This window comes from Carcharhinus amblyrhynchos, chromosome 15, assembly GCF_965287045.1.
Source record: "Carcharhinus amblyrhynchos chromosome 15, sCarAmb.v2.hapA, whole genome shotgun sequence".
Lineage (NCBI taxonomy): Eukaryota > Metazoa > Chordata > Chondrichthyes > Carcharhiniformes > Carcharhinidae > Carcharhinus > Carcharhinus amblyrhynchos.
Genome location: NC_137338.1, coordinates 52,527,925 through 52,553,019, shown reverse-complemented (window position 1 = coordinate 52,553,019; position 25,095 = coordinate 52,527,925). Strand labels below are relative to the sequence as shown.

The 25,095-nt window shown below is 41.4% G+C and overlaps 1 protein-coding gene across 9 annotated transcripts in view; it reads left to right on the top strand.

Annotated features, from left to right (window-relative positions):
- dmd (dystrophin) overlaps window positions 1-25,095 on the top strand; it is a 1,714,977-nt gene that overhangs the window by 675,562 nt on the left and 1,014,320 nt on the right. For all 9 annotated transcript variants that reach the window (XM_080203928.1, XM_080203931.1, XM_080203930.1 and 6 more), the window contains 3 exons: window positions 20,121-20,222; window positions 21,899-22,006; window positions 24,151-24,330. In XM_080203928.1, coding sequence (XP_080060054.1) covers window positions 20,121-20,222; window positions 21,899-22,006; window positions 24,151-24,330 — 390 coding nt within the window. The remainder of the gene's footprint in view (window positions 1-20,120; window positions 20,223-21,898; window positions 22,007-24,150; window positions 24,331-25,095) is intronic.

Here is a 25,095-nt window from a genome sequence, read left to right as displayed (position 1 = left end):
GATTCTAGGAAGTTCATCCTGGCATGGACAGGGGGAAGATGAATAATTGTTTTACTGGTGGATTTAAGGAACACTTCTCAAATTTTGGAAGGTTCTTGAAGATTATCACAAAATGGAGATGCAGAAACACATTGGAAGCTGGGAACAATGGGTTTGTAATTCTATGGGGGTTTTCATGTGCAATAAGTATTAAAAGGGAATGTTCCTCCTTGTAGTTTAAATTGCTTACAAGAATAAAATAGTGTTTAGTCAATAATGTTGTTAGTCATTTGTTATAATAAATATTTAAAATATTAAATTGTGATGTGTAATTTCTTTAGCTGTCAATTGGAAGATCAAATTTATTTTTAAAACTTACTGGTCTTCACGAACATTCTAACACCTTGGGCTACCCACCTCTCATCAGAAATGACTTACACACATAACCTTAAAACCAGATTCATACTCCCATCTTTCATAGATTTCTGTCTGAAGAGAAGGAATTTTGAAGAATACTGTAACCGTATATAGTCTCTTGAGGACTGTCTCCTAGGATATGTAGCAAGTGTGGCATTTGCATGTTTGTGGTAGCTTTGTCTTTGTTGCAGGGACAATTGGAGAAAGCAGCAGCTATTTTGCAACTCAGACTAGATTCCCAAATAAGAAGTGGCCAATAGCACCTCTGTGTCCCCAGAAGCACAGACTTTCATTCTAGAGTATTAGGGAACAAGATGAATTACATGGTGGCTTCCTGATATCTGTGTCAACAGGTGTCTTAATGGCTTCTATGATTGGATGGCTGAAATTAGACCAGCCATCAGTTTTTGATCAGTTGGAGCCGCAGATCCAGAATGCGTGACAGCTGGATGCCATCTCTCGTGTCAGTGACACATGTGAAGCTTGCAGCTTACCCCCTCAGAACACACTGCTACTGAAACATGTGAGATGACTGAAAACTGGCCAGGAATATTCTTCATACCTGCAGCTGGCAGCAGTTTCCTCCGCCAGCAAACTGACATGAGATAAGGATCCCTTGAGCCTTTTGCAGAACCTGAGGAACCAAATCAACATTCGCTGTACAGACTCGCAGCTGGAGGCCAGAAGAAACAACAAATAACTTGTTTTTAGAAAAATATGTGGAGACATCCAGGGAAAGTATGTCATGAAGAATGTTTTTGATTTAGCTTTTACCATAATAGGGATGTTTATTATATAAGGTGCTTAGTTATTAATGAAGGTTACAGACATACAAGAAAGCATGGAATTTGTACTGCTGAAGTCTTCATTCATTGTCTTGTAAAGAACAATTGGGCTGATAGTTTGTCATATCGTAGGGTAGGTGATGAATTCAAATGATAATGTTGAAGACTTCAGTAATGAGACATGCTGTGATATTCGCTGCAGTAAATGTTGTCTGAGTCTCCATTGCTCTATCCTGTGATGTTCCTCTTCCTCTTTCATGAAAATATAATACGAGGGCATGCCCACAGAGAATGATCCTGAGAGGTTTTTATAGTCAATGGGGCGCCAGCAGTCTGATCCTTTGATATGCAGTGAGAAGGAACTTCAGATATGTTCTAAGCAGAATTAACTGCAGTTTGACAGAATGCACAGATTTTTTGGAAATTATTGTCAAAGAGCAAATCACAAACCCTCCCACATGTGCGCTGAAAATAATATGGACTAATTATTGTGTGCACTGGATCTCTGCATTTCTAGAAATCATCATTCCACAACACTCAAAACTGCAGATCACAATTATCAGGAAATAAGAAAAACAGGGAAAAAGATGAAGTTGTAAACAATATATTGATCTTAATTTTCACTATTATCTTGAAACATTTTTTAAAAGTTAATAAAGAGGTACCTTTCATGTAAGTGCATGTTGTTGTGTACAACCCTACTTTAATGTGCAACATTTGTGTGTGAACTAAATTAAACATCTAGGCAAATGTCATATTTGTCTCCATATTGAGGCAATACTTGGCTGCAGAACTGAATCAACAATCAGTGCAAAGATACAATGACAAGACAATATTGCAGTTGCCATACTGAGTCTGCTGTGACCATGTGTCTACTGTTTTCTCACCTTCACATGGTCTATTTCTGACACTTACATTCCCTTCCTTGACTGCTCTACCTTGATTTCAGGTGATAGGCTAACCACCAATATTATTATAAACACCCCCTACCGCCCCCGGCACTTAACTGTCCCCACCTCAGCCTTAGCCCCTTCTGCTCCCTCCCAGAACTTTGACAGGGGTCCCTCTTGTCCTGACTTTTTACCCCATCAGCCTCCACATTCAAAGGATCATCTTCTGCCATTCCCATCACTCCAACATAATGCTGCAACTAAACACATCTTCCCCTCACCAGCCCTTCCCCCAACCCCCCATGAACATTCCACAGGGACCACTGCCTCCATGACACCCTGGTTCACTCCTCCATCACCCTCAATCCTTTGTTCCCTTCCTACAGCATCTTCCTACGCAATTGCAGAAGGTGTAACACTTGCCTTTATTTCCTCGCCACCCCCCCCCCTTGCTGTCCAAGGGCCCAAACATTCCTTTCAAGTGAAACAATGTTTCATTTGCATCCCCTTCAATTTGATCTACTGCATTCACTGCTCTCAATACATTCTCCTCTACATTGGGAGACTAAATGCAGACTGACTGCTTTGCAGAACATCTTTGCTCAGTCCACAAGCATGACCCCAATCTGCCTGTTTGCTATTTCAACTCAGCATCTTGCTCTCATGCCGGCGTATCTGGCCTTGGCCTGCTGCAATGCTCCGGTGAAGCCTAAGAGAAAGACAACATAATTGGGGTAGAAAACAGCCTATCAATTTATTATTGCCCATTTTTTGCTCCTATCCAATGTCGATGTTTAACTTGTAGATGAAAGCAAGTTACTGCAGATTGGAATCTGAAACAAAATCACAAAATGCTGGAAAATCTCAGCAGGTCTGACAGCATCTTAGGAGAGTGAATAGAGCTAATGTTTTGAGCCTGGATGACTCTTCATCCAAAGTCATCCAGACTTGAAACATCAGCTCTATTTTCTCGCCAGAGATTTGCTGAGACTTTCCAACATTTTCTGTTTTTGTGTCAATGTTTAACCCACTTTTGTAACGCAAGTTTGAGAACTACATGAGATGACGAACTATTTACAACAGAAGACAGCAGCTCTCAACATTTCAATTTAACTTAGACAGATTGAGTATTTTCTCCTCAACAGAGGCAACAGTATTTCTAGAAAGTAGTCACAGGAACCACTTGAAGCTATTACAACAGCAGGCATAGCCACAAACTCCAAAAGATGCATATTATGTTGAAATCCTCATGAAGGGGTGAATCCTCTAGTCTATAACACAGCCTTCAAGAAGACTGCATGCTTCTAAATTCATAATTACAATAAATTCCATATAGCTGACAACTTTTAACTAAATCTGAATTTAATAAAGGCAGTCACTGTTCACTCTAGAGGTGCAATCCATATTCTGGAGTAATTGCAAAATATTAGCCCAGGCAACACATTGCATATTAAACCAAGCAAGTGGTGGCAGAGTAAGCATGCTCTGAGGTGGCCTAAATCAAGTTATAAACAAATTCAGGCATATTGTTTAAAATACTGAAGAATTGCAATTCAAAATGGCACCATGAGGATAAGGGAATAGGGTGGGAAAGTGAAGTTGAGATAAAAGATTATTGAATGAGGGAGGAGGTCTGAAGGGCAGTATGGCTAGTCCTTGCTCCTTTGTTCATATGATTCATGGAAGTTGGCAGCACTGAAGTCGGGTACTGCTTTTTCATTTGATAGATCAGAAGAGTTACGAAATATGTTGCCAGGGAAAGCAACAAAATGAACAGAATAAAGGAAGAGACAATTAGATTTGTTTTAGGAGACATGAAAGGGGGAACTTTGACCTGCACCCTCTGTGCGTCTGTTTCCTGGGGTGGGTGTCAAAATACCATGAGATTTGAAAAGTGGGATTCATGCCGACATAACCCAACAATGCGATTTTCAAAGCCCTTCACTGGCGGAATAGTGTAGATCATGCCGAGAAAGAATGAGAGGCTTCCTTTGATATGTCTAGATCTCATTATCTGGCATTCTCATGGGAATTTCACCCGTCATGGAATATTCACAGGGCACTGGAGTAATGCCATAATGCTCCATAAAAGTATGAACCTAGCGTCCTTACTTCCAAGGAGAATTTCAGAGGTGAACACTTGGGAGGATGTCACCCTACAGGGTGCTCAAGGCACTGAAGAGGGCGTGGGGGATGCAGATAAGTGTTACTCAGAGCTAAGGGTGACAGTTACTGCCATAACCTAAGAGGGAGGGGGACAGGTTGCTCACAGGTTTTGCCTTCCCATCATGTCAGGGTGCCCCTTGTTTTAAAGGAGTTTGGTGACTGGCAAGCAGGCAGTGCTTCCTGTGGTTTCCTTGCTTATATCCAATTCACTACTGAGTAAATGAACTTGCTTGGTGGGAGCCTAATACAGAAGGTCAGTAGTGGGGGCGATAATGAGTTCTCTGGGTGTGGTTCTGAAAGAGGCTAGGCTGCAAAGGCAGAGTGGGGTGTCTCAGAAATGACGCGCTTCCCTTCCTCCTGAGTTATGAAGACCTCACTCAAACAGCAGCGTGAAGCCCAAGGAGGAAAACAAAATGGAAGTTCCAGTCCACTTGTCAGGGAAATTTGAGTGTTAGAAATTAGTGTTAGGGTGAATGACTGTGGCCAGTAGAAGGTTGGTGAATTCTACAGTGCTCGTGACCTGAGAAAATAAGGGTGTCCTCTAGGGATCTGCTTGACATGCTAATTGCAGTCTTCTCACAAATTAGCAACATTTAATGAGCCATAAGAAAAAGCCAATTGTCAGAACAACAACCTCACCCTTCCCTGACTAATCAGTCTTTCCATTAATCCCACAGCTATGACGAATCAGTGTCACTGATTGGAGCCCAGCTCCTAACCCTTTTAAACTCTTGGCCCCAAGCATTGAGATGCAAAACTCATACAAGTTTCAACATTATACGAAGGACATTAATACGTACCCTTATACAAGGAATGATGGTGATGCCTATTATCAACCAACCCATTCAATGTCATAATAGGGACTATTTTTGAAGTACCCTGTCAGGATTCAGGTGCTGGTCAAACTGTCAAATAAATTGGTTGGACTTAAACCTGGTGTTGTCAGACTTCTTACTGTGTTTACCCCAGTCCAACGCAGGCATCTCCATATCAGTGAAAAGATGTGGCATGCATGGGACTTGAGTGGGAACAGGAATGTGAGGAGCTGAGTGGTTACTGGGGAAAAACATGGGGATTGGGGGAGAGAGCCACATGATGGGTGTTGGCAACTCACAGGGTGGCTGGGTGAAAGATTGACCTGGAGATGCAAGAGGTGTGTGAGGGGATGCATCAGGAGACTGGAGGAGGGAGGCATACCCTGACCACTCGAAGAACGTCATTATTTTTCTTATGGCACTGCTGCTCTGTCCTCTTCTGCAGTGAACTGGCACTGACTGAAGCTGCCACTGCCTCCCAGGTGGGGTTGGTCACCCTACTGGAGGGACATCTACACAACTGTAGATCGAGGACACAACATCCAAGACTTTGGTCAGGGCTCCCTCAGAGATTCATGGTGCTGCCTTCCTGGCAACCACCCCCTCCAATGGACTTGGAAGAAGTGCTGGAGGAGGCATTAATATGGAGTTCCCCATGGATCGCAGAGAATAAGTTACCCTGGGGCAAGCAAATCAGCGGGAAGCTGCCGTGAATGCGGTGTGAATCACGTCAAGAGAAAAAAAATAGTTAAAGAGGCCAGTGGGATTCATACCATTTTTTCTGACCAGAATTAACACTTTGACAAACTCTAGTTAGTTTCTTCCCAAAGGATTGAGGGGCATGCTGAGAAGGCTTGTACATAGGCTTGGTTGAACCAAAGAAGATGAGCTCATTCAACTGACTAGCTTTTCTTGTTCTTAAGTATTCTTGCAACATTATAAAGCTCCAGTCAAGTTTTGAAATTACCGCAGGGCATTGTTTAGTCAAATTTTGACTTTGTCGTGCTGAAGGTGTAAAAATTGAGATTGTAGTTATATCTGGTCGACTCAATTTCCCTATCAATTTATTAAACCAATTTTTGATTTGTTATTATCTGTTAGGCAGATAGATTTTTTGTTTATGAAAGAATGTTCACTCATCCATAAAATAATTCACATATCTTTAGTGTGTGCCAGATCATATTTTGTACTGAATACAAGATCGTAATTCCTCATTCAATATGTGCCTGTATTAATGCTTACTGAGGAATGTGACAAATAATTCAACCAAAATAATTAGGAAAATACCAGTTTGCTGGTTGCTTAAAACATATAAAAATGTGCGTGGTTAGTTTAACTCACGATTCTTCTTAATTCCAAGCTGCAGGAACACTTTGTTGTTAAAGTAACATTTATTTTTCTCCTTTATTTATATTGGTATGAGCTCTATATTTATGAAAATGTTGAGAATCTTCACAGGACTTTCATGCTAAATGTCTTGTGGAATTAAGGAGAGAAGAAAAAACCTCCTGTTCAAATCCCAAGGGAATTTCCATTTATTTTCCTAAGTGCATGTGTATTTTCTAGCCTGCCACCACCAGTCTGGCCCCACCTCTTCAACCCCACCACACACACAATCTGACATCCTTAAAAGAGAATAGAGTAGAATCTCTACAATACAGAAAGAGACTATTCGGCCCATTGAGTCTGCACCAACCACAAATCCAGCCAGGCTTTATCCCCATAGCCCTATATATTTACCCACTAATCTCTCTAACCTATGCATCTCAGGACACTAAGTGCAATTTTAGCATGGCCAATCAACCTAACCCACACATCTTTGGACTGTGGGAGGAAACCGGAGCACCCAGAGGAAACCCATGCAGACACAAGGAGAATGAGCAAACTCCACACAGACAGTGACCCAGGCAGGAATCGAACCCAAGTCCCTGGAGCTGTGAAGCAGCAGTGCTAACCACTGTGCTACCGTGCCACCCACAGAGCGGCATGGTAGCATAGAGGTGGAACTGGGAGAAAGGCTAGCTTGGGTGACATGATTTGCTTTCTTCTCCTGTCCTATTTTATAATGTGCTCATAGTAGATGTTAGGAATGATGCAGTGCCTATTACAGATTGATATTCTGACCTTGATACCGTGCAGTTGACATGCAAAACGGAAACAACAAAGACCAGTTTGATTTTCAGTGCACCTGCCCGCTGATGGCTTAGTAGCTGATGTTGCCTGAGCAGTTTTGTTGTTCAGTGCAGACACTGTGAATGAAGGGGACAATTGTCATCTTTGCCACTTTGCAACTCATCGATTGCCTGTTATTGAACCTTGCATGATCTTAATTTCCATTGAAATCAAGTTGGTAAAGAAGAAAATTACCCCAAAAAGTCATCAGTAACAGCAAGTGCACAATTAGTTGTAATGTTTGTCCCTGGTTCTTTTGAAGGTTAAGACTAAGACTGTAATTCAACTCCATCAATACAGGCTTATCCTGGTACTTCACCCATGTGACCATCTTCAAGTGTAAACAAAGGCCCTAAATGTTAATATATGCCATCCCAGAAAGAAGAAAAAATGACAAATTGAGAATAGCCCTGAATTTAAGCCTCTAACCAGGATTACTGCATTATGGCGATTGAGTTAAGAAAACAAGATTCATGTATTTGGGGATAACTATTAAATCAACTTGATTTTCTTTGAAAATTGAACTCCAAAAGCCTTGTTTTGAATATGGAAATGTGTGATTAAACTTGGAGCCGGATGTTACCATTGCGCGTGCCTGTTTTCAGGCGCGAAAACATGGTAAAGTCGGGTGTGAGGCCATTAACGTAATCCGCACCCGCGTCCATGCAGATTGCCACTTTACCAAAACCTGGGAATGTGGGTGATCCGCTCTGCACCCAAAATTTGCATGCATTTAAATTGAATTAATAAACTGCCCGCCCAACTTTATCAGCATTTTCCTCCTTTACCACCGTGTTTGCCAATCCAGAATCATGCCGTAATGGGCCTACTAAATAAAAATCTGAACTGGGTGTTCCAGCTGCTGAACAGCGCATTCAGAGCTTCCAATGGCTCCCTGACTCAGATCAGTGGTGGGGGGGAGGGGGGAGGCAAGTCAGATCATTCTCTTGTTGGAGTTGGGGGAGTGAGGCCAGATCGTTGTCTTGGGCGGCAGGGGGGAGGGGGTGTAGGGAGGTAGGGAGGAGAAGGCAGGTCAGATATTCCTCTGTTTTGGAGCGGGTGAGTGAGGCCAGACCATTCTTTGGCAGATGGGGAGGGGGGGGGGGGGGGTGGTTTGGAAATGATTGAGGCCAGATCGTTGTCTGGGGGCGGGGGGGGAGGCGTTGGTGAGTGAGGCCAGGCCATTCTCTGGGAGGGGAATGAGTAAGGCTAGATCGTTGTCGGAGGTGGAGGAGTGAGACGGGTAAGATGTATCTTGGGTGGGTGGGGGGGGTGGGGCAGATGGATCTCTGGCGGAGGGGGAGCGCAGACGGACCTCTGATGGGGAAGGGGAAGGCGGGCCGGGGGGTCCGTTGCCACACTGCGGGCGATCGGTGGGGGAGGAGGAGGGGGCAGGGGTGGTGATTAGCCTGAGTAATGGGGGGAAGGGGGGGATGCATTTTTAAGGCGGACAGTGATGTGTGTGGGTAGTGGGGGGGGTGGAAAGGGGGGCAGTGATGTATGTGGGTAGTGGGAGGGTGAATAAAGGGGGGGCAGTGATGTGTGAGAGTAGTGGGGGAAGTGGATAAGGAGAAAAGCGATGCATGTGGGTGGGGGGGGGGGTGGATAAGGGGGACAGTGATGTGTATGGGTAGTGGGGGGGGGGTGGATAAGGGGGAACAGTGATGTGTGCAGGTAGTGGAGGGGATAAAGGGGTCAGCGATGTGTGCGTGTACCATCGCTCCCGCTTGTCGCTCTTGGGCCGCTTTCTCCGGCCAGTGAGCGATCTGACACAGATGCGCTTTTTCAATTTTTTTTCCAAGTGCACATGCGAGGTTCAGAGCGCTGATCATTTTGGCCGCGCTGAGCCCTGCCCACAGTGCGAATGGGACTGGAGATGGCAGAGAGCGTATGGGGACGCCTGAAAGCAAATCTTCAAGTCGGATCTGCATTACACCCAGATTCAGTACTTCGAATGAAAATAGTAAAATTGGGCCCTTAGAGTTCAGTGTGACAAAATATTTTTTGTAATTTTGGGCTGTCCGATTTTCCATCATGGAAAGTGCATCAAAAATGTATAAAAACGTGTACTTCTTGTTATAGTAGTGGATTAGAAATCTTTGACAACGATTCTAAGGCATTGGAAGTGTGAGCCTTATTTCCTAAGGGGCTGAGGAAATTGAGTTTTTTTGTAACTTTTAAAAAATAGTTTTTCAGTATCTTGAAGCCTTTTTTGATTTTGCCATTGAAATAAAAATAAGTTATTCTGAAAGGATTGCATATTACAATTATCCTCGATTGTTATACCCTCAAAAGGTATAATGAGTACAACACAGCAGGTCTAATGTATGCAGGTACCATAGCTAAATCATGTAATTAGTTAAATAATAAGTGGAGCTGAATTTTTCACAAGACAAGAAGAATGCCTTCTATTGTGCTTTTATAAATTGTGAACCAATGATGCGCGTCCAAAATGCCACACTCATAGCCAACACTAAGATCTTGTTATAGTTGATGGAAGCCTGGAAATATTAAAATGCCTTTCCCCGTATCTTGTTCTTAAATAATTGTCTACTGGCAGGTTAGATGCCAATATGAATAAACAATTGAAGTGACTACCCATTGCCTTTGAGGTTCCCTATTACATTGGTGAAGGATATTATTGGAGCCAATCTAATATTTATTTAGTGTGAAATATTGTAAGCATGTGCTTCTAACTTAATTGCACCCTAGTTTGAGTAAGTGGCTCCTTATGTCTGTTCAAGTGAGACCCCAGTTAATGTCCTCCACTTATTTATAATTAAACACAATTGATATACAGTGGAAAAGATATATTTTTGTGTGCCAAGACATCCACCACTATGCACACTACTTATTTCATTGTTTACAATACACACTAGATCTCCAAGAGAGTCTATAAACAAGATAGTACCTTCTGTTACTAGATCAGGAGAATATTTTTGGAAATGCCCAAAGCAAAGAGAGAATATCCTTTACAGTGACATCCAATTCATTGATAAAGACATCATTTTAAATATTTCGTAACATAGTCAATTAGAATACCAGATCAGAAACACCAAGGTATGTTATGAAGCCAGACTAGAACCCCGACATGTTTTATATTTTGGCATTAGTGTGGGGATAAGATGTTTCACTCCAGGCATGGTTCTATTAACAAACAAGGAAACTTCTTTCAAAACAAACTTTACGTAACATAGTTTAACTATAACAAATGAATTAACAATTGAACAATACCTAAACAAGACAAGTTACAAGTCTTAACTGCTAACCTATCACAATGAGTTCCAATTCGAGCAATATTTGTCTTATAGATTTAAACTCCCTCCTTAAAATTAGTAAGCAAAGCCTAGGCATACTTGCTGTGACCTAGGTTACCAGTTCTGGAGCTCTGAGAAGTATTTTCAAAGAGAGAAAGAGAGCCACTGCTGCCTTCTGGAAGTCCAGGCAGCAATCTACTTGTTTTTTAATATCAAACTGAAACAGTATTTCTTCCCTTTCAAGTTTAGCTTCTCCTATTAACAACAGGACTATGTATGCTTTATCTAAAATCCCAGGAAAACCTAAATAAACAAAAGGTCCATTGACTCTACAAAGTAACACATTCCTAGCTAAAGTCAATCCTTGGTCTGCATTCTTAGTATCTGCTGCATGTTTACGAGACAACTTGACTCTTGTAACAAAATGCTGTCTCTTAAAGCAACCCCATTTGAAACAGAAAATATAGCAAAACAGAATAGTATCATCACAAATGGAAAAAAAAAACTGCTGTTACTTTCCTTATGAGGAAATTAGATTTACTGATTTTACAGTCTAACTTTATGAAGATCCTGGAGCCAGAGTACAGGTCTCAGATAAAGTCCAAGTTTTAGCCATGCATTAACAGTTTTCAGTCTGCTTGTCTGGAGGGTTACATAAGGCATGAGATTTAAAATGTTACAGAAAATTCATAAAAGTAATTTCATCTGAAACTTATGTAATCATACATAATCACAGCGTGCCTCATATTTCTCTGTACGAATAAGATGCATTTTGCTCCTTTAACCAATGAAAATTAGGTAGTTAGCCCATCATCATTTGCAGCTAATTGGGTTAAGATGACTTAGTTCATTTGAGCCCAGCAGAGGTAGTTGTCAGGAGCAGCCAAGATTTTGATTCTTGGATCCAAACTTAACAAAAAGTTGAGAAAACAAAGATATGTTTAGGGTCTAAAAAGGGCTACAAAAATGCAAATCTGATACTTCAGATAAAATGACCACTGATCCACAAGGAAACAAGATGAAAGAAAGCATATTTGATCAGTTATTTGGAATAAAACATGTTTTGCTATTCTGGGTAGCATTATGGGAAATGTTTAAAATATTTGGAATTTTGTTGATGAAAGTTTCTACTTCTGTTCAGTTACTTGTATTCTAGAAGCTGTTTTATTTTATAGTTTAGTTATCGATCTTGCTTTATCTTGTTCATCAGTTGTGCTCATCAAAAAAATGGACAAGTGCACATGGAGGCATGTGTACTTTGTAGCAAGTGGAACCATTGTTTCATCTCTTAGGCAGTGTTATATAAGTTAATATTGGGCAATGTTTCAGTTAGCACTGGGATTTGAGTTCTGGTGTTGTACCTAGACAGCTAATTAGGATCATTGAATCCTTGTAGTGCAGAAGAGGCCATTTGGCCCATTGAGTCTGCACCAACTCACTGACAGTGCATCCTACTTAGGCCCTCTCCCCTGTCTTATCCGTGTGATCCCACACATCTATCATGGCCAATCGCATTTTACTGACACATAATGGACACTAAGGGGTCACTGGGGAGATGATGGCCTAGTGGTATTATTGCTCAACTATTAATCCAGAAACTCAGTTAATGTTCTGAGAACCCAGGTTCGAATTCCACCACGGCAGATGGTGAAATTTGAATTCAGTGAAAAGAAACCTGGTATTAAGAGTCTGCTGATAACCATGAAACCATTGTCAATTGTCAGAAAGACCCATCTGGTTCACTAATGTCCTTCAGGGAAGGAAATCTGCTGTCCTTACTTACCTGGTCTGGCCTACATGCGACTCCAGGCCATAACAATGCAGTTGACACTCAACTTCCCTCTGAAATGACCTAGCAAGCTACAAGTGCAACTTGGGATGGGAAATAAATGCTGGCCAGCCAGTGATGCCCATATCCCACGAATCAATAAAAAAAAACTAAGGGGCAATTTATCTTGTCTAATCCAACTAACCGTCACATCTTTAGACTGTGGGAGGAAACCAGAGCACCCAGAGTAAACCCACGTGGTCACAAGGAGAATGTGCAAACTCCAGACAGACAGTCACCCAAGGCCAGAATTGAACTCAATCCCTGGAGCTGTGAGGCAGCTGTGCTAACCACTGTGTCACTGAGCCACCCCATGAAGGAAAAATCCAAAGCCAGTTTTGGGATAGATTTATTCACAGGCTGAAATATTACAGTTTTATATCTCTTCGTTCCACTTGTGTCAGTAAGTGTCTCTTTTATACAAGTTAAAGTAACCATACAAATACTGCACTCCACATGTACATACTTAATTTTAATTGATTCAATTAACATCTGAGATCCTTTTACGGAAACAACTGACATCACTGAACCCATTAACAGATCCAGGCAGCAGACGATCGATGGGATTGTCCATCCTGACTATCTGCTCCTCTACCGCGGCTATGTTTGTGGCCAGGTGCCTCTGGAGAGGGAGCATATGGTGTCTACAGGCACAGTTGACGTCTTCCGCCCCTGTTGGGCACTGCAGGGACTGGTGGGCATTATAGACCCCGATAATCACATTATGATTTGATGTTTTAAGTTTCCTTTGTACTTCTGTTCTGTTCGGGCTGCTCCCCTCCTTTTGGGCGGCTGCCCCTTTTGTTTTGTCCCTGAATCCATTTATTTGGTTTGCCCTAAAAGATAAAAAAAAATTTCTGCAATGGAATGAAAGTTTATAACATCTTGCTGAGTGGATAGAAGCCTTAAATATCTGAAAAACCCATGAGATATATAGGTGGCACAGTGGTTAGCACTGCTGCCTCACAGCACCAGGGACCTGGGTTCGATTCCGGTCTCAGGTCACTATCTGTGTGGAGTTTGCACATTCTTCCCGTGACTGCGTTGGTTTCTTCTGGGTGCTCCGGTTTCCTCCCACAGTCCAAAGATGTGCAGGTTAGCTGGATTGGCCATTATAAATGCTCCCTCAGTGTACCTAAACAGGCGCCGGAGTGCGGTGAAGAGGAGATTTTCACAGAAACTTCATTGCAGTGTGAATGTACGTGTTCTTTCGATTAATGAATAAAGAAATAAACTTTATGTTCAAATAGAATGTAGCTTAGTAAACCCATGAAGGCAGCTTTGGAATGAATCAGTGGTACCTGTTGCTGTTCTATAAAATAATTAATTATCAATCCCCCCATCTCACCAGTGCCACTCAAAGCAATATGCAAAAGCCTCGGGTTGACATGCATACATTCATTCCTTGATTGTTGTATATTTTACTTCATTCCTGTATATTACTTCAGACTGTGTTGCCCATCTCCCTTTGACATACATTATATTCTTTAGTCATTCCAGCATAATTTACTTGAATACTTCAACAGTATGTCTCCCAGAAGGTTTGAAGTCCTTGTATGTCACTTGGTGCCATTTCACTGTGAGCTAGTTATTTTGACAGCGAATGCTAACGCACCTCTGTGAATGTCATCTGTAGGTGTGAAAAGCTGACAGTTGGTATGTACAAGGTCAGTGTAGAGAGCTGTTTTTCATATTCCCCCGGCCACTAAGTGCCATTCACGAGCTGGTATGAAACAGATGGGATTGTGCCTGTGCACAAACTTCATGCTTGCTCAAAAGAGATGCTGTAGGATGTCCTTGAGAAGAACAGATCATGTGGTATTGTCCTGATTTTGTTCTGGAAGTACTGACATACTGGCTCATTTTAGTAAATGTTGGCAGAATGTGAACTACTAACATTGGTATTACACATTTCAAGAACTGACGCTGGAGAATTCTTGAGTAGTATAGCTCACTGCCATAGCAGGCAATGCAGGTAGTCATCTACTGATTACATTGTCTGTTTGCACCTTGCAGCAGGCAGTTGATCCACATGCCAGACCACCCTGGAAAATGTTTCCCATGGCGGAAGTTCTTTGGAAGTGTGCTAAGGAGCTATCTGAATGCAGCTTCCTGGACACCCCCCTGCAATTTGCCTCCACTTCCACCAGCATGGGACCAGGAAAATTCTGTCCAAGTTTCAGGTTGATGACCTTTCATCAGAATTTGATGCGGATTTCCAGCTTCCGCGATAAATTGCTGTCATCTGCAGAATATTTCACTGGACTCATTCACAGCCTTTATTTTGGTGTTGACTGAACTACTTAAAGCAAGTTTAATAATTGTACATGAGTAGCAAAAGGCTAAAATGGTTACCATTCATATTAATTCAGATTAATTTTGGTGTTACCAGGTTCTTCATTTTTCCAGTGATGTTAGATCAAGCTAAATTTGAGCAGACCATATGCCATGGCCAAAGGCTAAACCACTTTTCTATTGCAGATTCCTTCTTTTTAAAAAAAGCTTTGTTTACAGAGAAACATAATGACAGAGAAAGAAAATAGAGTCACTGATTTTTTCCCATTATTTCAATGTTAATTCAACACCATCCTATTCCCCCACTCTTCTCCAACATCCCTCACATACCTGTAAACTCAAATAAGAATATACAAATACACAAAGAGAAAGAGAAGAGAGAAAAGATTTGAAAAAGGAACTGGAAGGTTTACTATTGGTGACATAATGTGAAGAAAGCTATAATGTATATTAAAAATGAATGCCAACCTGCCATCCAAGGGACAGATGGGAAAACTGCTAATTACATAAGATGTGAAATAAAAGGTTGCCAAGTAGAATAATATTTGTCAACTGATCGCCGTCAATGTAAATTTTATGTTTTCAAGTGTTAGGTAGTACATAATGGGTGGAATTTTCCACTCTCTGTATAGGATGCTGACTGAGGTGAGAAAACTAGTGTACAGCTTGCAGGCTGCACAGCCAGCTTTTCTCTGAGATAATCCAGCACTTCACAGAAACTTACATGGGTAAGATGGATATAGAAAGATATGGACCAAATGCGGGCAATAGGCTTATGGGTTTAAAAAAAAAGGACAGCATGGACAAGTTGGGCCGATGGGCCTGTTTCCATTGCTATAAACCTCAATAACTCTAAATGATCTGGAGGCGTGACCTACACTGTCACGCTGAAGGGGTAGGGTTGGAAAAAGTCAGCAGCCAGGAATCCCAAGATTAAATCCCGATTTTTAAGGGTGCCCTGATCGCCAATGGACAACACATAAAACACCCCATGCGCACGTAGAGACCGCCTTCTCTCTCTGTCTCCCTGCCTCCAACGCCCCCCCCCCCCACCAACCCCAACCCCCACCATGGAAATGGGGAATCTCTCTGCCCTCCCAGCAAATGCATAAGAAAATCCCTCCCACATGCACAAAGGGAAACACTGCCCACCTTCCCCAGCTCATGCACAAGGGGACTTTTCCCAACCGATAAGGACCTTCCCCATGTCACCCCATGGAGTTGCCCAGAGGGTCACCCAGCACAGCCTACTGCCAGGGCATGGTGCCAAGGGCAGTGCTAGGGTGCTGCTATGTAATGTCCCTCTCACCCCGAAGGGCTATAATTACCCAGCAGCCCCTGCAGATGTCCTTCACCTGGTTTCCATTTTATAGAGAACAGTTGTAAATCTCACGAACATCACAGGAATACCAAATGTGAAGGGACAATATGTCAGGGAGCTCCTTAAGTAGAAATGTATTTAAATGGTATTGTCAACCTTCCAGGGGCAGGAATTTTGTCATGTCACTGGCAGGAGGGTGAGGATAATTGGAAAATGAGATCTCACTGGCAAGATTCATGTTTTCCGAGACTTTCAATATTTGGCACCCAACTCGTCATTCTGATGTAATAGGCACACTGGTTTGAGGAGCCACATATCAGACCCTGTGGGAATAATAATGAGCCCAGTCATAGTATAACATCTAGTAAAAAATATTTATTACAATAAAGAAAAGTCATAAGGATATGAACAGGACTATAATGATCCAAGACCATTACATATAAGAAGCTACTAAACATACCCACACAAGTTAAGTAAAAATTACCCTTTCTGTTTCAAACTGCATTTACAAGTCCTGAACTCTTTCAGGACTTCCCTCTTACCAAAAAATATCAATTCAATAAATCTACAATTAAAAGGTAGCTTATAGTTACCGTACTGTATAGGGTTGGATAGTTTTGCTGGAGAACATTTCTTGGTTCAGTGAATCCACGAAGGCTTCTGCACTCTTGCCTCTGGCTAATTAAAACCAGCTTACATGCTGCTAGGTGGAAAATTTGCCCCTCAGGCTGCTAAAGATGAAATCTGCCTCCTGCCTCAATGAAAAGGTGGCCAGTTATACCATTGTTTTGCTTTGAAGATTTTCTCTTTGTATTTGGCTGTTTGTCTCTTCAACTTTTGTTAGTTCTAAAATATGTATGTCTTCCCTGGATGGTGCAATTGGCTACCCAAAGTATTTCCTATTAATAGAACAATGTATTCGTCTGGCCTGTCTACCCTGCTAATTGTGTTACTTAGACTCACATCCTATGAAATACCTTCTTGAAATGCTGGTGACTTTGAACCTGCTGGCACACTCCTGACAAGAAAATTATTGTTCCCATCTAAGTCCTTAAAGTGCCCTAACTCCCTCCTTTTCAAAGGGTCATAGAATCTTTACAGTGCAGAAAGGGGCCATTCAGTCCATCAAGCCTACACTGACAACAGTCCCACTGAAAGACATTCCCAGTGACCCCACATATTTACAGTGCTAATCTTCCTAACATTAAGGGAATATTGAACATAGACAATCAACTTAACGAAGGTCACCTGACGAAGGGGCTAACCCAAAAGCTTGCGAGTATATTATCAAATAAATAGGTTGGACTAAAACCTGGTGTTGTCAGACTTTTTACTGTGTTTACACCAGTCCAACGCCGGCATACCCGCATCATGGCTAACATACCCATAGCAGTAGGATGAGACCCTTAAATGGCTATTAATTACCACTGGCCAATCAGTGCCAATTATGAACTAGTGTGAGACAAACACGATAGTGCACACACATAAGCTTTTCACATGCGCAGAAAGGAACTGCAAGATATTCTAGGGAGACTTTGAGAAGGAGAAGATCTTTCAGTCTTCAATCGGCCTATGGGTGTGATCCCCCACCGCGCATATAATTGAGGAGGCACAGGGGCAGGAGGTGGTTGGCACAGTGCCCACTGGAGTTTACCTATTCTCCACCCCAACTTCAAACCACCAACCCAGAGTGTAAATGTAGCTCTTAGACTAAACTTCGTAAATGCTGAATGCCGGGATGAAACATTGATGAGTTGGCATGTACAATATTAGCAAACTATTCAACTGTGAAATATGGCTGAGGTCGCTCAATCTTTTTTGAGAGTCTTATATTTTCCAACAGGTTGACTTTGGATCAGAATTACGTATCTGGCTGGGTTTTTTTAAATCCATTAGCTTTAGCTGAGTTCAACTGGGAAAGTTTTCTCTCCGAAGTAGCTGAGCTGTGAGGGAGGTTTTTTTTGGAATGGGAACTTTTCCTCTTTTGTTATTGGATTGAGTTGATGAAAGCTTCATATGGACGAGATTTTCCCATCCTGCTGCACTGCATTACCAGGACAGGAAATATGGGTGAAAAGCAAAAAATTGGGTTCGCACCTGATTTTTCACCTCCTACTACTGTCAACCCATTCTGTGGGTGAAATCAGCCTTGCTTCGCGTGTCATTAATGAGCCCAGGACACAATTGTCTGGGCTCATTTACCTTTCCCATCTCGCCAGTCGAGGTCTTCACCAGCGAAGAAAACAATGGGAACCAGATGTGATGGCCTCACTGGTGGGACTGGAGGCTATTGTAGTTCCCTGGGTGGTTGGGACAGGGCTGGGCAGTGCAAACCTGGCACTGCCAGCTTGGTAACCTGGCAGTATACTAGGAGATCGGGGCACCTGTGCAATACACCCCAAGGAATCTTCAGCCAGCTCCTGCCATGAATACCACCCCCCTCAACTCCCCATTGGCAGGCATTACGTTGTGGCCTCCATAATGCCACCAATTACCATCACTTACATCACTGGGAAAGATGTTCAACACTGGAACTTCTCTGAGAAAGTTCCACCCTATATCTACCTCAAGAGTTCAGTGCTGGTGGAGCAGCTTTAGCTAACCAGAGCCATCAGCTTGATGATATGTATGTAACTGCTCTTCCCATTGCTTATTTTGTTTATGTGGAATTTTATTTCTGAATCAAATAAAATCTGTATTCTGAAATGCTTGTGCCTTTGCCCCTTCATATCCGTTGTAATATTGCTGTTGTAATCTCATAGAAATGAAGTAAATGTTGGTTTCCATATCGCATCATTGCTCAGCTTCCACTGTTATTTAATTTACTAAAGTGGAGCCTTCATTCAGCAAAAAAAAAGCAATTAGCTCCAAAATATAAATTTATCAAATGTAAAGAAGTGAATTGGGTTCCATGCAAACCCATATAACGGATTATGGTAGTTTGGATAAAAAGCATACGGACAATGAGAGTTGTAAGTACTCAAGTTCCATTCTGATCACATGTTTGAAAGATAAGTATTTTTACAGAACATTCCACTCCACCAATGTAAAACCATTAACTAAATGAAACAGGCAAGCAATGTATTGAGCAAAAATGCTGAAAGATCAACGTAATATATGGCAGGTCGATTCAAAAGCCTTTCAGGAGCAGGGAAGAATCTGTTCTTGAATAAGTCGCTACATATTCTCTATGTCTGGGGTATGTGGGGTTCTTGATTATGCTGGCTGCTTTTCCAAAGCAGCGGGAAGTGTAGACTGAGTCAATGGATGGGAGACTGGTTTGTGTGATAGACTGGGCTACATTCACAGCCCTTTGTTGTTTCTTGCAGTCTTGATTAGAGCAGGAGCCATACCAAGCTGTGATAGATCCAGAAAGGGTGCTTTCTGTAGTGCATTAATGAAGATCATAGCAGAAATGCCAAATTCCCTTAGCCTTCTGAGAAAGTAGAGGCGTGGTGGATTTTCTTAATTATAGTGTCAGCATGGAGAGACCAAGATGCTGTTGATGATCTGGACACCTAGAAACTTGAATGGGCCTTTGGTGGTACTTAGGGGAATGGGGTTGGGGGTGGGGGTGTGATGATTTAGGTGTATCTAAAACCTGAGAAATGCAGGCAAAAGATGCTGCTGGTGGAGATGCCAATTTTCTCTTTTACTAGGAAAGCATAGATTGTGACAACAGCAGCTCTTACGCAGACACATTTAAGGAAAGCATCTGAAGAGTACTCCTTTTTTGTCTTTCGGTCCAACCCTTGATTTTGGCCTGGATTCCAAAAACCTTTCTATCACCACATTTCGGGATTCATTTTTACCTTTGAGATCTGTTTGCCTCAAATAACTGGGCTCTTCAGCCTCCTTAAACTGGAAAGAACCTCAGGAATTTTTTACCTCAATCTTTCCTCTGTTATGGAAGTGACCTTGTTTCAGGGCTGGGCAGAGTTTGTGCCCTAAATGAGACTCCTAAATGTTTCCACAGAAAGCTAAGTGATGATGGACCCAGGTGAAGGCAGAGTATTTGCCACACAGCACTGGTGGAGTGCTGTCAAGAGTTTTGGAGGACTCAGCCATAACAACAGAGCAAATCTGAGGCCTTAATGACATTTGTAATTGAATTTTGTTTAAACTTGAGGCACTACCTTAACCATGAAATATTCATTTTCTAATGATTTTCTTTAATAATCTGTTTGTGTTGCAGATTCTTGGAGAGAGATGGGCAGCTATATGTAAATGGACTGAGGAGCGCTGGGTACTATTGCAAGAGATTCTTTTCAAATGGCAGTACTTCACTGAAGAACAGGTAGCTCACACTGTCAATTATCTTTCAAATATGCATCCTTACTTGCCAATGAAGTAGATTGCTGGTAAAATATTCATGTCAAAACATCTTGAAGTGACCACATTTCTTCGTATTGGCTGCGGTCAACTTCTTACATCTGTCACTAACCATAAGCTGTTTTTGATTATGGTAGCTATAATACTATGCTCCATCTGACTCTGGTTTCCAATGATAGCACAATGTAACAAGGTTTTATGTGACAACCTTTTAGTTTTCCCCTGGTAATGACTCTCAATTATATGGCAGTAAATTGGAAGACAGCTGTCAATCCATGATCATCACTCCGATGAGTGAATGGTAGTACCCGTGTTACATTAGGATGGTAAAGCAGTATGTATATAACATTAGGACAATTGAACAGTTTACCTATTGCATTAGGATGGTTGAGCAGTATGCCTATACATTAGAACGGTAGAGCAGTACACCTATTTCATTAGAATTGTAGAGCAGCATACCTATCACAATACAATGGCTAAGTAGTATCCCTATTACATTAGACTGGTAGAGCAGTATGCATATCATAATGAAATAGTAAAGCAGTATCCCATTACGTTCGAATGGTAGAGCAGTATGCCTATCACAATAGAATGGTAATAAATAAAGTCATTCTCTATTACATTTGAATGGAAGAGCAGTATGCCTGTCAAATTGGAATGGTGAAGCAGTACCCCTATTGTAGTTGAATGATAAATCTTTCATCCATCCACCCACAGCATTACTTAAAAAAGGGCAGGGAGTTTTCTGGCATCATGGACAACATTTCCGCACTAACCAACTCCACAGAAGATGATCATTAGTCTCCATGATGTTTTTGGCATCTTATTAAATACTAAATTGTGGCCATGTTTGCCAATAATTGCAATTAATTCAGTTCACGGTTAATCATTATCAATAAAGCTGTCTGAGATATTTTTGAGAAACATGATTGGGGTGTTGTATTAATGCAAGATTATTCTGTTCCTTATCCCTTTGGCTCAAACAAAAAAATAAACATATGCCATAGGCTGACAGTAGTGCAAAGATATTCAGAACTCTGGTCATATCACTTCTTAGAGAAACAAATTAATATAGCCGTCATATATAATTTGTTCCTATTCTCATGACAGCACAGCAATGCCGAATCGCTATGAATTTATAATATTTGGAATAAGTTCCCAATTCTTCTGGGTTTGTGCTGGTGCATAGTTCCAATCCTTTTCTCAGGAATAAATAAAGCTAAAGTGCTGGGAATTTATTGTTTGTTTGACATGGTTATAGAAACTGGAGCTATAGTTTTCTCCTATAACTATATGAATCATACTCTCTGAATTAGCAGGAATGTGATTTCTTTTTGCTGAACACCACACCCTAGTAACCTAGTAAGTCTGATCAGTGGGTAACAAACCACTGTTACACTCTTGGAGCTCAACATGCTTACTCAATATAATATATTGGTACCATATTCCATTTTACTTGATCACAAAGAATCTTCATTTCCTTGAAGGCTTTCTTAAATAAAATGTTAAAGATTGCTGGCTTGATACAGTTTTGCATGTGCTATTAGAAGCAAGTCTGATTTATTAATTATTGCTGTTTCATTTTAACTTCCTTGGTTTGAAGATCAATGTTATTAACATAAACATTCCTGTTTGTTCCAGTGCCTTTTAGATACATGGCTGACGGAGAAGGAGGAATCAGTGAATAAGGTTCAGACAACTGGTTTCAAAGACCAGAATGAGATGGTCACTAATTTGAGAAAGCTAGCTGTGAGTGTGATAACTGTTGAAAGTAGTCTTTCATTAACGTAATCAGTTAATTATCAAGTATGCAGATAGCATTATATTGAATATCTGTGTTCTGATTTGGCTTCAGGCCAATCCACATTCAACAAATTGCTCTGAAAACTCTGACAGCAGTGACAAATTCCACAGCAGCTGAGACAATCCTACAACATTGTAAATGAATCAACAACATTTCAAACAATATTCTTTAAAAAAAGAGTCAGTTTGTCTTATCTGCCAATATTAATGGATCCTTTAAAAAAATTTCAGGATCTGGATCTGTAGTCTCGCCAAAAATTAAGCAATTCTTCCTTGAGCCTTGGCCTGTCTGTTTACCAAGTTTTGTTGAAATCCATCTATTAGATCTTGAGATGTATTGTTTACAAATGAATTGGACTGGATTTCAAGTGCCCAAGTGGGTGCGTTTTTGGAGGAGGGCATGTAAAGTAAGATGGAATTCCCAGCAGTTTCCTGCCCATCCCCAGTCTCACCCCCATATGACAGGGGAGATAGGTAGGTGTTGACCATAACAAGCCAGTTAGCCCCGATAATACATTGCCAACACTATAACACGGTTGGTGTGAGCAGTCTCGCGGGAGTGGGCAGGCTGTGTGTTAAAAAGAAAACTTTTTTAAAGCATGGAAAAGAAGGGGTACTATTTTCAGAGGATGGCCATTGCACATGAAAGGCAGCTCCCCTAAGATAGTACCGATAAAAACACTACCTTCACATCCCTGCCTGGCTCCCTAAACTGCACAAACCCTCCTTGTCAAGGGGAACTTGCCTTCCTCCAAGATCCATTGGGCCTTCTTCTTGGGCCTGCCTGCAGTCCCAGCAGCACCCACTAAATCACACTTGGGCAATGCCAGGACTGCTGGATTCACCAAACCGATTAACCACCAAGGGCATGACTTCCTCCCCATCAAGCCCGGCCACATTGTATTATGGCCATTCTGTTGCTGCTGCTTTCCATTTGACACCTTTGGAGGGGATCAGAATGTTGAAATCTGTTGTGTACATTGGCCTACTCATGTTTTTGGATGCCTAATAAAGGCAAAATAGTCTCAAACTCAGAAAACATGGGAGACAGTGAGCAGGACAGACAGCATCCATTGATAAAGTGCAAGCAGGCTGCTGCTTCAGGCATAAACCTTGCTTGAGAAGAACCTTAAACTTGATTTGATTTGGGGAAAAAAAAACAAAAAGGTCAGTCAGGAAAGGTTTCTTACTCCTGAATAAGAGAGGCAGATCTTGAATCATGAGGGATATTGTTAGTACAGCCTTTCACAGACTCAAATGTTAATGTCCCGGAGTAGCTGTCAGATTTATTTTTGATTAGTGTTACTCAGCACTGCCGCACCATACTCCTGTTTCACTCTGGCCTTTTTCTTCTCCCCATACTCTGTAACATTATTTTGACTCCACAGATATGGGATGATCTTTATACTTTTCTTCTTCTTGCTATTTCATCACTGCCAAAGGTGCTGGGACAGTTTGTCCAACTGGGGAATAACTAGGTCAAAGGCAGCTCCATAATATAGCCATCTAATTGGCAGGGACCGGAATGCATTCACCGCCCATGATGAATGAGCACTTGGGTAAAAATATAATAGGCCTCTGGATCCTTAAATTATGTAAAGACTGGAGCTTTGGGAGAGTAGAGAAAAATATTGTGACTTCTTTTGCCTCAGAACTCAGGTTTAACAGTTTGCTCCTGTCAGCAGATAGATTGGTATGGGGCAAAGCCTGCTGCTTTGGACAAGAGCGTGTTCGTTTTGTTTACTGTCGGTTTTCTAAACAGCGCAGTTAATAGGCACGAACTACCAAAGGCAAAAGTTACTTTGAATGTCATGGAAGTATTCTGGAATTCAGACAGTTTTTGTACCTATGTCAGCATTATTAGTTTGCCTTAACTGTCAAGTAAAATAAATCCAGTTTTCACTGGAAAGTTCAATGGCAACCTTTTAATTTTATTAAATTATTTGCACCTTATGAGAAACTAGAGTTCACTGCAAAACTAAAGAAATGCAATATTCTCAGTTAGTTATGGGGTATTGCATATTTGACAAGTATTGTAATCCATACTTTGGTTGGTTACCCTCTTAGTTCCTCCTTTTCCTGATCAACAGATGCTGAAAGGAGAGCTGGAGATGAAACGACAGATCATGGATAAACTTTGTGCTCTCTGTCAGGATCTCCTCATGACATTGAAAAATAAGGTTGTAGCTCAGAAGTTACAGGCAAGGCTGGAGGAATTTGCTCAGCGTTGGGATGATCTTGTGCAGAAATTGGAGAACAACTCCAAGCAGGTAATTAACTGATTGTCAACAGAATGTAAACACTAAGCCGTGCCATTGCTCTTCAGTTTCTTGAGTCAGTTTTATTCGTCACTTCTGCTAATCAACCCATTATATGCATCTTTTATTGCTGTTCTGTCAGCTTAGATCAGTAGCAAAACAGGCTTATCCATCCCAAAAAGCTTTTTAGGTCGTTGTTATTTCTACTTGGCCAATTAAATTTGCCAGTGGGCATTAATCTTGCTGGAGGGCATGATTTTAGATTTCCTGTTAGTCCACATTAAAAACAATTGTATGTTTAACAGTTTTGTGCTCATGAAAGTGTGAGGAACTTTTTATTCAAAGTTTTAGTTATAAGCATTCTAGAGGAGGTGGTGACATAGTGGTATTTTCACTCAACTAGTAATCCAGAGACCCAGGGTAATTCTCACGGGACCCAAGTTTGAATCCTTCCACAGCATATGGTGAAATTTAAATTCAATAAAAATGTGGAATCAAAAGTCTAATGGTGACCATGAAATCATTGTTGATAGTCACAAAAACCACTAATGTATTCAACTGATACATCTGGAATGTATAGACGCTCTCAGTAATGATGACCAAGACAACTGATATCAATTGTTTTAAAAGCCTATCAGAATTATAGGTCTGGTCTACATGTGACTCCAGATGCACAGCAATGTGGTTGGTTCATAAATACCCTTTGAAATGGCCTAGCAAGCCATTCAGTTCAAGGGTGGTTAGGGATGGACAATAAATGCTGGCCCAGCCAACGAT